At 51.6% G+C, this 15,651-nt stretch overlaps 1 protein-coding gene across 2 annotated transcripts in view; it reads right to left on the bottom strand.

The window, feature by feature from the left end:
• LOC142416257 (ankyrin repeat and fibronectin type-III domain-containing protein 1-like) overlaps positions 1-15,651 on the bottom strand; it is a 257,068-nt gene that overhangs the window by 229,008 nt on the left and 12,409 nt on the right. For both annotated transcript variants that reach the window (XM_075515582.1, XM_075515581.1), the window contains exon 2: positions 326-455. In XM_075515582.1, the coding sequence (XP_075371697.1) occupies positions 326-342 (17 nt within the window). In that variant the 5' untranslated portion in view covers positions 343-455. The remainder of the gene's footprint in view (positions 1-325; positions 456-15,651) is intronic.

The raw sequence follows: 15,651 nt of genomic DNA, 5'->3' as shown, positions 1-15,651 counted from the left end.
ACAGCTCCCACCGCTACACGAGCACTGCACCCAGTTGTGGTACCGGTAGATATTTGTCAGGCTGTACGAAAATGGTGAAAGGTTGGGAAAGGCTGCAAGCCCTCAGTCATGGTATTTACCGCTCATCCATGTGGCGAGGCACAGCCTCTCCCTGCGGGCAGAGGTTTGCTTTGCAATATGAAAATGAAACAAAGGTATCGTGCATGCCAAATGCTTACATTGGAGGGCCGGGCATCGGCTTGGCTTCCCCAAACACCAGCACACCTCTTCCCCTACCAACCGTTAGTGAGTGAAAGACAGGGAGCGTGGCACAGCCCCAACTCACCCTTTGACAAGGTCCATCCCGCCCCTCGCCTCAGGGTCCACAGCAGCTCCTCCCAAGCTCCCAGCAGCCGAGAGATCGTGCGCCACAATGCAGACCTGGGTGCTCCACCATTGCTAGCCACCCTGCGCCACTGGAAGGGAGAGAGAGATGGAGACCCTGCCCATTAGTGAGACGGATGGAGCCCAGCATGTCATCAGAACCGAGAGGTGAGCAACACCCTGAGACCTGCAGAGGAGGGCAACCACATGCCCAGAGGAGACACGCTTCCCACCCAAACAGGGCCGAAAACCACCGAGTGATCTGGTCCAGCACAGTCCCACCCAGTGGCTTCGGCTCATCCCATCCCTCAGGCCTGAGCAATGAGCTCAGTTTAAGGGATCTCAGCAGCCGTGAGCCTGGGCATGCTGGTGTAAGAGCACGCTCTCTGTGAGGATGCAAACTTTCCTTCATTTGCTTGGTACCTCTGACATTAAACTGGGATGTGCTGTCCTCTTTCTAGATGATTATCAGTCACTGGATTGATAATGGATTACATTAGCTAATGGATTACATTAATTTCTTATTCAGCAGTAAAAAGTAGATGTGTGAGCAAGAACTACAGGCTTTTACTTTCATATATCCTCCCTCCCCTCTATTTGGCACTAGCAGCCAAAATATATTAGCGCTTCCTACTGACCTCAGTAAATATGCATGGCTTGGCAAGAACGCCCAATGCATTTACTTGCTGCCGTGCTGACATTCATTTATTATTACATGGACGTATTCTCATTATCCTGCAACCTGGTATGGTAAGAGAGATGAGATGCCCCATTCAGAAGCCAAAGCAGAAGTATGAACTACTGGGGAAAAAGAAATCTTCCACCAGGAGCGGGGAACTGATGTGGATCAGTCACCCTACAGGGAAAAAAAAGGCACCACCACATATACATGTTCTCCTGGCTCCGGGCTAGCCTGCCACTACAGAGAACAACACGGAAATGGGAAGGAAAAGGAATAAATGGGGTACGACCATCAGCAGACACTGTCGTTGGGTGAAGCCTTTGCTAGCCAAGGGGAACAGCCAACGCATCGGGACCCGTGGCACACGCGAGCCTCGGGGGAGCCACGACCCCCTCCCGCAGCACAGCCCTCAACCCCTCTCATGGCACGATGCAGGCTACAAGCCCAGTGCCCACCGGGCCTGGGAGGATGCTTGTGGCTGCTGTCCACAGCTATATTGACAGCAAAACCAGGGAGGACAGGGAAGTGCAAAAAGCTATCAGGAGAGAAAGCTTTAGCATAAAGTCTTCCTACATGAGGGATAATAGAGGAAAAAATCCCCCACTAAAAAGAGGCATTTCAGTGCTTTTTCTGCCCTATCACAACATTGCTCCATTTTCATCTGTTTCAGCTCAGAACGCCTTTGCTTTTAGCCTCCAAACCCTAATGTGCATATCACTAAGCTGCCTGTTGCAGATTTACCCTGCGATAGACAGAAAGAGGTGGCTGCCAGTCTTCAACATCACTGAAATTCAGACAAATATCTGCCTGGATTGAGTCTCCACTGTGTAACTGCTATCTGCTTCAGCATTTACATTCAAGGCAAATTTGTCGGGGGCAAAACAACAATGAACATTATTTGCAAATCATTATTTTGCTTCACTACAGCTGGACACTGATGCAAAAGAAATATTTGAACTGCATCCTCAGTCACACCTGCTAATCAGGAAACCTGCTCTCACCAAGCCAGGACTGCGCCTCTGAATTTGTATTAATGTACACGACCAAGGGACCTGCTTGCCCTTGCTCCTGTTCCAGCTGCAGCTGCTAAAGCAGCAGAAAGCATCTGGCCAAAAAATTATTTACCCTCAGAAAATCTTGCAAAATCCAGGACAATTGTCAGGTGGAAGCCTGGAAATCCCAGTTTCAGCTAGAAATATTTTTCTGCTTGTGAATTGGAGACTGCAACCTCAGCCAAGTAGTTAAGGCTCTAATCACTGTGTCTGACATGGAGAAAGATGCCAGGGAAGTTTTATTTATGACACAGATAATAGGGTTTGCCCTTAAGCACTGGACAAATCTTCCAGCTCATTACCCAACGTTAAGAATCACTTGGACAAATTAGGTACTGGAAAGTCAAGCCTGCAGAGCAGCTCTTTAATTTACCTTAAAATGGCCCACAAAAGGAAGAAAATGTCATGCATGCCCCCTCCTGCTCATCCTTGCAACGCAGCAGCACTGTTATTATCATCCAGAATGCAGGACAGGGATGCAGCATTTAATTACAAAACTGTTTTCCCCCCTCACTTTCTAAACTAACACCTCTCAGCCAAGGGATGCTCTTCCCTGGTTTGCCTGGAATGCTACAGCAAAGCTGGGGCATCCTCAGGCTCGAGAGGTACAGGGGAAGCAGCAAATTTTTGATGAAGAAGAAAGTCTGGAAGAAAACTTCTGCATGCTCAAGTCAAGCAGATTGCAAAGAGAATCTAAAAGGGAAAACGTAGGCAGAAAGACTGCAGCAAATGGGATGAGACTACACATGTAACTCCCAGTGCCATTAAGGGCATCCTGAGCAGAACCAAAGAGAAGATTGTTCATCACTTCTCTCCCAGCTGCTCTGCTCTTCCGACCATGCTGCTCTTACAGCCGGGGAGGGAGGTTTGTTTAGGCAGAGGGCAACACTGAAGGGAACTGGGCACCAGCGATAGTCCCTTCCCTTGCCAGGCTCCTCCAGACAGTGCTTTGGCCAGCCACCAGCTCATCACAAAGAGGAAGGTTTCCCATCATGTCACCACCTCTGCCCCATGCACCAGCTACAGCAGACACACAGGACCTGAGCTGCTGAGCAGTTACAGCCCCATTTCATCTCCTTCTCACCTCAGACAATGAATGAGGAGCAAAAGGTGAAGAAGGGCAGATGCAGCTGGAGATGTTCCTTAAACAGTGGCAGCCAAAGGAACCAGCTTCATCTGGTGTTTCAGGAATGAAGATGACAGTACGGCTGAGAGCGGCAGGGACCTCTGGAGATCACCCAGTCCAACCCCCTGCTCAAGCAGGGCCAGCTACAACAGGCTGCCCAGGATGGTGTCTACTCGAGTTTTGAATATCTCCAAGGCTGGAGACTCCACAACCTCTCTGGGCAACCTAGTCCAGTGTTCAAACATCCTCACAGTAAAAGAGCATTTTTAGTGTTTAATTGCACTTCCCTATGTTTCAGTTTGTGCCCACGACCTCTGCTGGCACCCCGGGAAGAGCCCATCAGTGAGAGGGGCAAAACCTCTCTCACTGCCACACACACGCTAAGATAGCTCCCTGCTACAGGGCGAGGAGCTGGCAGCATACCTACATATCAGGCTTCTGTGTACGCCAAACGCTTCAAAACCCATGTGTGGCTGTGAATAGAGAACTGTAGCGCCCATTGCCTAGGGGCTGGAAGGAGAGGTTCCCAGCCCTCCTCCCCAGTCCATGCAAAGCCAGGTTATACTGCAGCAACGCGTCTCCTCCACCGCCAGGATAAGTCAATTGAAATTCTCACTGAATGGAAAGAAAATGCTCTTTTGCCCTTTACGGCCAGACCTAGAAGGAGCTTGTGGTGGGATGCTGCTTCTCGTTTTGCTAACAGCATGTTTCAGCACCTCCAGCTGTGGGCTTGCTCTCAGGAACTCGTCCAGGCACAGCCCAGTGAGCAGCTGCAGTCCCCAGGGCCAAGAGATAACCCTCCTCTTCCTCCATGAGCTGCAGAAGGGTGCATCCAGGGAGCCACGAGCCCTCACACTTCTGACTCCTGAGAGCCAACAGGCTCTTCCCCTCTGCAGAGAGGGTGCTTGAGCACAAACAGACCTTGGAAAAGGCTGCCTTTTGCAGCCAGTGCACTGCCACTGCACGAAGGAGCCAAACAGCAGTGAAACTCCAGTGTGACAAAACCTGGGTTACTCTTTCCACTTTCCCAATGCTGCCACAGGACCTGGGGAATCATTTGATCAGACAAGGTAAAACATTCCAGACACGCACAGGACCAAAAGGATACTCGTTGCAGGTTTGGTCCCATGGTTTTGCAGCAGCTGCTTCCCAGAAGAGGATTTGTTTCATAGACCAGGACATTAGCACCAATGGCCAGAGGTGCAAACCCACCCAGCAGCCCACACAGGACCCCTTACAGAAACATTCACACTATTCTCAAAAGAGAGTTTAGCTCATACAGTTTCAAGTCATTACATTTTTAGCCAAATCTTGTGCAATATTTGCAGAGTGAGGATCATTTGCCTGGCAACCGCTGATTTTTACATCAATGATTTTGTTTTCTTTGCATAAAATGGTAACAGCCAAGAAGAGTACGGAAATAAACAGCTTCAGGAGCTTCCTTCAAAGAAAAGGAAAGAAAATCCCCTTTTGCCAAGAACAAATACAGACCATTCAGGAATTCCTGGTAGCTTGGGTTGGTTTTGTTTGTCTGCTCTTGCTTTCAATTCATAGTCACTGAAAGAGTTTTGTGCTCTTAACTATTGAATTTGCCACAAAATCAGCACCTTAATGAGAAGGAAGCAAGAGTTACGCATTCACTGCTTAGGCATTTGCTCAACTCACAAACCGGAGGATGAAGAAACAGCCATGCCAATCTCTGCAGCCAGCCTGCCCCAGACCAGCTGGTAGGGGCTGGCACAGGGCAGGACTTTCCATCCCCAGCAGTATGCTGGCCAACCTCTCCCCGCTTTCCCCCACAGCCACCCCTTTGCTGGTGCAAGCACATGGATGCCATGTAAGAAGGGAAGGCTTCATGCCAAATCAGGCATGAGGGGAAACCCCGTCCCCCATGCTAACAGAGCCAGGGAGCAGCCCCATCTCCCTGGACAGGGACAGCACTGATGTTCCATGCACTGCACAGCCCTGCAGCCCTTGAAGGGGGGCTGCTGGTCTGCTATGGGTTATGCTCCCCAACAGCAGAGCAGGCAGCCCCAGACCCAGCAGGACCTGCTGTGCCAGCACAGGGAATCCCAAGCTAGAGTCCAAGAAGAGGAATTAACCCCACGTCCCACAGAGGCAAAGGCATTTGGGGGAGTTCAGAGGCAGGAGCTGATAGCCAGGGTCTGCAGCAGGCAAAGGCTGCCTGCCACCCTCCAGCCCTGCTGCAGCAGGGAGGACACAGCCCTGCTCTTCTCCAGCCTCCCCTCCACACTGTTGATCAGCAAAAGCTGGGATTGCCACAAAGTCCATGCAAAACACTCACTCTATTAGGATTGGCAAGCTCTCGGGAACAAGCTACTCCCTTCCCTGCCAACTTGAAGGGATGGTAGGAAACTCATGAAAAGCAAGATACAGTCGCTCCCCGCGCAGGGCAGGGAAGGAGCAGGCCATCCCAGGCACCCAGCAGCCTGTTAGGACAGGGAGGTATGCTGCTGGCTGCATCCCGGGCAGATGCAGGGAAGCTGGGCTGCATCACCACCACCCCAAAATAGCAGCAGCTCTTCCATTTCGTTCCCAGCCAGCAGTCGTGCCCACCTCCCCCTCGCAAAGGCAGACAGCCCTCTGCTTTCGACCACTGGCTCCAGAGGCTGCAGACCTCAGACCTCTGCAGGGGGACCAGACCACGGAAGAGCAGGGACTGTGCCATGCGACGACAGTCACAGACTGTATGAAAGAGCCTTTGCATGCTGTTCTGTGCACAAACACGAATTCTCTCTGTCCACTTCCTAGCCATGGCCCTGGCAACAGCTCTGTCCCCAGCAACACAGCAGGACACGGCCCCTGTGCTCTGTCACAGCTGCCGCAAGGGGCATCTGCCCATCGTTACGGCATCTGGCACTGCAGACCTGCCCACAGCCTGGGGTTTACTTCAAATCGGGTTCTTTTGCCACAGAAACAAAAGAGACACCGCAGACATGGAGAAAACTACAACCCCCAAGCACCAGAACTCACACAGCCCCAGACAAGGCACCCAGGAAGCCATGTGTTCCAGGGCAAAGCACGGCTCACTGACAGAGCACGTGGTCCTGGCAGAGCTGGCTGGGCTATCTGCCTGACAAGCACAAACCTGGGTCCAACCACATCCCCATTCACTGGCACGACCAGGAGAAGAACACGCCTTGGTTTTCAGTTTGGTCTCTTTTTGGTGAAAAGGGGCATCTCAGTGGCAGGCAGTGATTTCTGGCCAGAGCAGGCACAAACGAGCCACGCACAAACTCCCATCACTGCAACATGCTGCAGCAGAGCGCTGCGGCTCACCAGGAACACCCCAGGACCCCAAGGGGCACACAGCAAAGGAGCAAAAGAAACAGGGCTACGTACGCATCCTGCACCGGGGGACTCGCAGGCCACTGAGCCAGGCTGCGGCAGAGCCGGGAAGCACAAGCTCCGTCCAAGTCAGTCGCACAGAGGAAGGATGGCCCGATGGAGGGACCCGCAAGCCACCTCAGCCCCCCATTCTCATCACCATCAGCACCACGTCAGCGATGATTCAATTCCCCAGTCCAAGAAAACAGAAAATTGGGAAGCTGTCCCCCCACCCAAGGCAAATGGCTGCTAACAGAAGCAGCTTGGCGCAGCTGTGCTCCCCCAGCACACAGAGCCCAGCTCCGCACAAGACTCCAGCATGTCAGCAAGCAAATCCTCTTTGCCTATGGGCAAGGGAACTGTAGGGGGGAGAAAAAAAGCATCAAGAAACTCTTTGTCTACAAACATCCCAGCCGGGTGCACGTGCAGCATGCGCTTCCTGACGAGGGCGGAGGGGGAGCCTGAACTTCAGAGACACCATTTCCGCCTGCAGCTCGATCTGCTCACTTATTGTCTTCTAAAAATAAAAGTAAACACTGAAGAAGAGCTCTTTCTTTTTATTTCTGCTGTGTCAGAGAGATTTCTCTGGTAAGTACAAGTTGTGGGACCTCTTCCCAAACCTCTGGGATCTTCCCCTGAGACCAGAGCAGTCCCAAAGAAGTGGTAGGTGTCCCAGGGACCGGCAGGCAAGGAGGGCTGCCCTCTCTTCCCTCTAATCCACGGCTGCTGATGGTGCCAATGGTGAGGATTACCTGCCCTAGGTTCCCACTGTGCCAGGCTAATGTCCTTTCCCCTCTGCTGCAGGTCAGAGAAGAGGGTGTTTGCCCAAAGGACAGGAAACCTCTGTCTAAGCCACATCATTCCCCTTAATGAAGCACCAAAGCACGAGGAAAGCCAGGGCAGTGGCCTTTTTAGCACATAAAATACATATTAAAAAAGTAAGATTGAGATATGCATATGTATCTCTCACTTTTTTGCTTCCAAATCTTGCTTCCTAACAAGCCCGGCAGCAGGCACCGTTAGCTGGCCAGCAAGGCCAAGCTTGAGTCCCGAACGGCCCCACACAGCCAGCATCACTGATTAAAAGCAAGCACAAACTTCCTCACCAGGCAGCTGCCGTAATCTAAGCATCTTACTGCTTTGCCAGTTGTTTGTTCAGGCTCTTCCTTTACTATGGAGCTGCTGTACAAAACTGCAGGGTAATGAGACACAAACACAATTACCTTTTTTTTGACCTGCACGAGGAGTAAATCCAGCATTAATAGCCCAAAGCTTCAGGTGTCCTCCCTGATTTTATAAAGTTTCTTATCTAAACACAACCCTGCAGGGACCAGCCCCACTACCCAGAGCATAGCTCTTCCCCCACACCCTCAGTAACAGTGTTTCTTTAATCTCCCAGCTCCAAAAAACAGACTGTTTAAAAAAAAAAAAATTACAAAAAAAAAATACAAAAAGAAAAAAGAAGATACATTTGTTTTCTCCATTTGTGTGCTCTAACCCACTTCCCGAGGAAAGCACCATGGGACATTTCATCAGGCTGCTAAGGACACCTGAGGACACCTCGCAAGGAGCAGTCAGCCTCCTGGGAGACAGCAGTTATCCATCCCAAAGGCAAGGGGCAGTTCGGAGGGACAGGAGGAGACACAAGTGGAGCCACGGCTGCCAGCCTCCTACGGTGACTGAGAGCTCCCCCAGCTACGTGCTCCGCTGCAGGCTGGCGTGCAGGACGGCCCTTGCCCTTCACTTTGCCTGGGGACGAATGCGTTAAAAGATAAGGGGCTTGACAGAGCCCCAGCTCCATTTCAGCAGCTCCGAGGAAAAAAAAAAAAAAAAAAAAAAGAAGAAGAAAAAAAAGAAGAAAAGAAAAAAGCAAAGGAAAAGGGCTCGTCATTGCAGACATCCTCCCCAGGGCCAGATTACCCCCGGGGAGTAACAAAGTGCAATAACCAGGACTGGACGAGTAAATCAACACAGCCCTGCGCAATAAGCCAGCCTGTGAACCCACATAGCAAAGCCTACTGATAAAAATGCCATTAACTCCCAAACCATTCACTTCCCGGCCACCAAGTTAAGCACAATGTATTTGCTTGGGGTTTTTTTTTCCCCTTCAGAGCAATGACAGTGACTCGAGACTGGATGCAGTCTTCAGAGCAAACAGGGCACTGAACAATGCTCCTGGGGCTCAGCACAGCTGGAGGAAGGGGGTCTCCCCTCTCCAAACACAACTCAGCCCCCCAAAAGCCTAGCAGGACTCTACAGCTGCAGACGTACCAGTTAATGAGGACTGGGGTACGAAAAAAAAATAATCGTTAAACAATATCGTGTATGTGCATATGTGCACGCGTCAGGCGATGGCTTTGGGGGCTCCACGGGGAGCGAGCTGCTGCCTCCCCCAACCCAGGCTAGCACCATCCTCCACGGCTCTCCCTGCCCCAGGGCTCCACCACCATCCCTGCTGCTGCAGACAACGTGCTCTATCACCAAGGGAGGACTCAGCAGCGTGCAACCTCCCCCCGGTCTCTTTCAGCATTTGTCTACCCTAACAGCTGGGTCTAACGCAGGATGGCTCATTTTCCTCAGCCATCCAACCACTCCCTCTTTCAGCAGCTCTGGGAGGCTGCACATCAGCTCTGGTGACCTGTCACCATTTCACACCTCACAAAAAAACCACAATCAAATGTGGCATGAAGCAACTCTACACATACCAAGAGAAGAGAGATAATAACTTTGCCGCTCATTAATTCACCTATATGAGCCAGAAAGCCAAGCCACACCAGTAAAATTCGCGGGCAAGAGAGACAGCAGGCTGTTTGACTAACGAGCATCCAGCATCCTCCCCGGCAGCAGGGAGAGCTCTAGGACCCCACCAGGCCTAAGCAGAGGGTGAAATCCAGGCAAGCCACAAGCCCTGCGTGCTCAGAGGCACCCAGACAGCCAGCTTTCACCTTTGCGCGTCCCCGGCACAGCACATATGCTCGCTACAGAAATCCCAGAGCCTGAGAAGCCATGCCGGGTGCAGAGCTGGGGCCAAACCAAACAGCAGCCATGGCACAGGGGGACCGACACAGGGACATGACCTGGCCGTGCCTGTGCTGCTGGCAGCGCTGCCAGCCTGGACAGGACACGCTGGCAGCCAGGGCCAGGCTAAGAGCTGGCAGGAGCAGAGATGTTGTTAAGCAGGAGCTTTAAAGCAGACTGTAACCTTTGCTAAAGAAAAGCCACAATTTTTAGCATCCCAGTTAAAAACTGACCAGTAGCTGTGTGAAAGAACAACACCGTCCTTACAGGAGGACCCCTTTAATACAGCTGTAAACTTTTTATGACACTTTTATCTTGCAGTTGTACCAGGATAAGCTGCAATGCATTGTTAAGTTGTACAATTACACTTTTACAGGTGTACAGATTGATTTACTCAAGGCATATCCCCTGGGAAGCCAGGGGATGCTTGTCAGCGCCCACCTCAGTCCGACTCGCAGCCCGGAGCCAACTGAGGGACAGAGGGACGCTTCACACCTTAAGCACTGTGGTGGGAGTGACTCCAGCAGGAGCCATGGAAAGGCTTTGGCTTTCCTCCAGTCGTCGTCTTAATTCATTTCAGTGTGCTTCCTGATGTTGGCATTAGAGGCAAAATCAACAGCGTAAACTTGCCAAAGCTATCAGCACCGTCACAGCTCCCAGCAGCTGCCAGAAGCTGTGGGCAGGCAGGTGCCGGCAGTGCTGCCAAGGCAGGTTGTGTCCCACCAGCCCAACATCCTCCCGCAGCCTCCAGCGCTGCAGCCTGCACCTCATCCCTAGAAAGGTCCAACCTCCAAAAACTCCCAGGCGCGGGCAGGCACTGCTCCACTTCAGGGTGCGTGCACATGCCTGGAGCAGGAAAGCTTCACAACCACACCACACAACAAGGCCGTGTCCTCCCTTAGCTGCCCTCCCACCCCTCCGCTCCTCACCCAGCTCCCCACGCCTCCTGCCCCACACATTAAGCTATGTGCAGGCAATGCAATAGCACCCAGGATGGGTAATCACTAGGATACCTGTCCCAGTTAATTATTACTTGGCCAGCTATCTACATTTCTGTACAGGGACAGCCTTATTCAAATTCAGGGAAGGAGGCAAAAGTGGTACAAGCATTTTTATACTTGCTGACCCACAAGCAGACTGCCCAGAAGACCCAGCTTACTCCCAGCCCCTCTCCGCACACACCAAGGGCAGGGCAGGTCTCCCATCCTGGGGGGAAGCAGGGCACAGAGGAGTGACATGATCTGCCCAGCCGAGCAGGGTCACGCTGCCTCTCCCTGGTGCCCTACCCATTACTCACCAGCTCCAGCCATACTGTGGAGGGGCTGGACCACTGAAAAGCAGGACAGCTTTGCTGGTTTTGAGCCCTAGTACTTCCAGTCATTCTTTGTCCGCCACCAACAGCTCATTTCTACCAGCACAGGACCTTTTCTGAAGCACACTCACCTGCTCCTCTTCCCTTTCAAGTCCACATCAACATGTTGCAGAGGCAACCTGCACAAGTGCTCCTGCTGGACACTGAGGCTGATGCCCAGCACAGCAGGGAGGACACGCTGCCCGACGGTGTGCCAGCAGTAGGGCAGACAGCTCCAGGAACAGAGACCTCATTGGCATTCGGGGGCGGAGGAAAAGCCCAACAAGCCAAACATGGAGAGGGCAGGGCTGGCTTTGACCTCCCCAGTTCTGCCAAACCTAACAGCACATCCCTGCTAGAAGAGTAGGTTTCAGCTTGCAGACCAAAGACCCTTCAAATCTAAAAGCTATTTTTAAGGGATGTACAAGGCACAACACCACAGCTCCATACACGTTATAGAACCACCCACCTATCTAAGAAGTTCCTACTGGATTTCGCACTGCCACTGAAGCATACCTACAAAGCCAACAGCCAAAAGAAGTTGAAAATCTTTTTTGCATCATCATTAAAGGGAGGAAAAGGAGATAAAGAAGCCAAGATAAGATCAAGTGTGTGTTCTGTGAGCCTCAAACCAGCCTCAAAATTAAGTCCCTAGGTAAGAAGAGCAAATTAATTATTTTACCTCTCTGAAAAGCTTTCCCTTACTCATGACAAGAGCATTTGTGTTCAGGACTGGGTGCATTCACGGGAAATGCTCTTTAATGCAATGCTCTTTAATGCAGTTAGTGTGGTAGCAAGGGGGGGGGGGGGGGGGGGAAGAGGCAAGCCCACTGCAAACCTTTCCTCCACAGCGTCATGTTTCTGCATGGATGCTCGTAGTTTAAGATGGGGCGTTTCTCCAGGACAGAGAGCAGGTTCACACGTGCTTTTCCTTCCGAGAGCTACGGTCCCTGGGACCCTGCTGAACACAGGCTCCCCGGTCGCAGCAGCCTGCCAATACCCAAGCCCAGAGGCCCCAGGCAAGGCTGTAAGCGTCACCACTTAGTGAAGAGGCTTGTAAGTAAGTTGTATCATAAATGCAGCCAGGAATATCTCTGTCTGCAGGGTAAATACAGTCCGGTGACCTTACTGAGTCACTGCCTGCTGACTCATTCACTGGCAACTTGGGCAGTGTTGGCTGAGTGGTAGGCAAGGAGATGTCATGGTGACACGGACTCACAATGACTCTCCCCTAACACAGGAGTCTTGCAGGATCTCCAGGACAGCAGGGGCTTTTTGTTTGTAACAGCCATCACCCCCCTCTGCTCTTCTGCACCATCTCCCACCTCCTCACGCCACGCATATGCTGCTGGGAGCCATCAACACACAGGAAGATGACTTCATCCACCCTTGTGACAAGACGGCAGGTGAAGCCGTGTCACCATTCAACATACCAAGGAATCAAGTGGAGAGGAGCAAAAGGCCACAATGCCACCCAAAGCAGTGAACGCAGAGCCAAAACAGCAGCCAGCCCCCAGGCACCACCCCTGTGACCCTGCTGCGCAGCAGCCCAGGCTCCAGCTGCCACACAAACCCCATCTACAACCACTTGCAGGGCATGTACTAGTACCTGCACTGGGCTCTCCCTGCCAGAAAGTCAGCCTTCTGCAATCGCTGCCTCGTCCCAGGGAGAGAAGGGAAGAAGGATGTAACGCTCCGCCAGCACCACTGTCCCACCCCCACACATACCCCCCTCGCAAACACAAAGATCTCTTCACAGGAACCACGGGAAAGGGCTGGTCTCAGCGCTTGCTTTGGGAGCAACACACAGAGGGTTAAAGCTCTAATATTAGAGCAAAGATGATGATGGGGAGAAGGGAAGGAACCAGAAGAGAACCGCATAAATAGCAGCATTGTCCTTACCCAGTTTCACAGGGCATCAGATGTCAAGTAAGATCTTTCACTCAAGAGCTGAAGCCTCTAATTGATTCCCATCTGACAGTTTCTTATCCAGCAGTTGTTATCCGTCCAAACAGGCTGAGTAAATATGCTTTGCTCTACCATTAAAGCTGGCAACGAATCCTTGGCTTGCAACAAAACCAGTGTAAACAGCATCATTCCTTCTGGGCCAGAAGATCTCCTCCTGTTCCCCGGACCTCCCCCCTCTGCTGCACTTCAATGCTCCGCCAACCCTGGTCCTGGCACAGAGTGAAGAGCTACATGATGGGGACCACCAGTGGCCCCCTGCACAGGCCCCCATGGCTTTGGGAAGAGAACTTGCATTCTCTGGAGGGTTTGGGCTCTCAAAGCACCTTTGCACACCTCGAGTGAAACCTGTTGCAGCCCAGTACATTCATTTAATAAGCAGAGACATCCAATCTACAGCCTACAACCAAAAGTCCTTACACGACGCAAAACCTAGTCTGAGTAGAGAAAGTTTAGCTTGGCAGTGTCCACAGACACATCTTGCAGTTGGGCAGAGTTCAAGGAAGATTGTGCGAGTTCTTGCCCTGGGCACTTTTGTCCTGACCTTAGGAGTATCCCCTAGCAGACTTCAGCACCCCACGCAGACTATCAGAAACGCCTGGCTTTTCTGCTGTTCTGCCCCAACCTTCTCCAAAGAGGCTGTTTAGGGAGAGCAGAGGAGCCTAGGCACCCTGTGGTCCATTCCCTTGAACTCTCCCAGCATCCACAACTATGGAATGAGGTATGTCAGTGGGTATATCCCGGACAAGTCCTTTCTGGATCCATCTATAGACCTGCTGGCCAAGAATCTGCCCAGTGCCTTTCAAATGAGCCATCTGTCTCCACAACCTACTGCGGCACCAAGCTCCAGGCATTTGCTACCTTTCCAGCGCAGCAGCGCCTTCTTTCATCTTCTTTCTATTTACTACCCACTAGTTTCACTGCCATCTTCTAGGTTTAGCATTGAGAGATGTGGTGAGCAACAGTTGCACCTTCATCTGACGCACCACCTTCATGATTTTGTAAGCCTAGATCAGGTCACTGTTCATTCCTGTTTTCAGATTTCTGATGGAGCCCCCAAACCAGTCCTTAGGTGGCCCCACCAGACTTCTCCATCCTTAACAGCCCAAAGGTGACCATGCAGCCTACCCTTTGCCTTCCATCATGCAACCCCCTTTCCAGTACCTAAGAGGCCCTTCTTCCAGTGCCTGAGGGCTATCAATAAGAAACAGTAGAGCTGAACCCCGCAGGGGCACCAAGCACATGGGACCGAGGATGCTGCTCTCCGAAGAGCACTGCACCACCACCAGGTGTGAGCATTTCTCCAGGTGCATCCCACCACCCAGCCAGCACCCAGACCCATCAGTGCACACCAGACTCCACGGGAGAGCCAGCTGGTGAAGCTCAAGGGAGCGATGCACATGCGTGTACCTCCTGTGTGTCCAGAGCAGGCTTGGAGACTCTCAATTCTTCTGTGCAAAGAGCACAGCGTCCTTCGGTGCAAAGCTCCCAGCTCACACTTCTGCTGCTGTGACCGACAGCACAACCGCAGTTCGGGCAAACAGCTGTTACCCATCCGAACATGAGATCAGCGCAGCAAATGAAAACAAACACTTCTGCCACAGATTGTGCTGGAGTATCACTGCGGCAGCAGCTTCACCAGAAGGCTTTGCTTAAACACTCTGTGATCCCAGTGTAAGCTATGTCTTTGCTTCTCGACATTGGCAAAACCCCAAAGCACTCAGCTTGGAAGAAATCCAAAGAAAAAAAAAAAAAATTGACATCTTTCAAACCTGGTTGTCGAGAGCTAGTGAGACCTTGCAGTTTTACAGAGGTCCTGCTCAAAGCATATATTGCTTTTTAAACCTGGATAAGAACAACTGCTGAAACAGCAGTCTTGTATCGATTTCAGCACAATGATCAGCACCCTCCAGTGAGGAAGAGGGAGAAGTGTGTGAGGGTGAGGATATAAATATAGATATTTGCTATAAGGACCAAAGGTCCTAGCTTAACATATGCCTGTTGAGGGACATGTCTGAAAACATACTGAGGAAGCACAAGTATAAGCTTCTACCTGAACCCTCTTTTAGGAAGTTTCATAAATGCTGACTTTAGTGCTGACATTTGAAATTTTCCTAAACAGCTGAAATCACTTGTTTCTCACACAACCCCAGAGGCCACGGAAGCAGCAGAGGAGCCCCAGTATGAGCCCGATGGGTAGGGACGGCTCTAACCAAACTGGATGAATGGGATCCTTGGAGATGCACACAGAGGATTTGTTTTCTTCCCAAATCCGCTGGCAGATGCTGACATAACCCTGCCCAGGGCACCCCCAGCTGGTGCCAGACCCATAACCTCAGCAAAGCCTCATAAGGCAGGGCCACAGCCACCACTCTGAAGGTGGCCACCAGAGCCACCCTGCAAGGATGACACCTGGTCCCCAGCTTTGGAGGACTGAGTGCTTTGTCACTTGGAAACATTGTCATCATTTCAAGGGAAGCAGAGGAATAATATAATTACATGTTTCTGATATCTCTGTTTACAACTGAATTTCCAAGCCCTCCCAGAAAACATTTCTTGAGAACATTTCTGTAAGCATAGCTTAGCTGGAAAACCTTGTTACATTTGGGCTCTGACTCAGAGGTTATGGCAAATCCATCTCACATCGCTTAGGGTGAACCGGGAACAAGTGACAGCTCAGGGCTCAGCTGAGAGGTCGAACGGGCAGCTCAAACGGGAGAGGAAGGGAAGGGAAAGTGGGAACATC

This window comes from Mycteria americana, chromosome 12 (genome assembly GCF_035582795.1).
Source record: "Mycteria americana isolate JAX WOST 10 ecotype Jacksonville Zoo and Gardens chromosome 12, USCA_MyAme_1.0, whole genome shotgun sequence".
NCBI lineage: Eukaryota > Metazoa > Chordata > Aves > Ciconiiformes > Ciconiidae > Mycteria > Mycteria americana.
The sequence above is the reverse complement of the archived record's forward strand: the minus strand, read 5'-3'. Positions and strand labels throughout refer to the sequence as shown.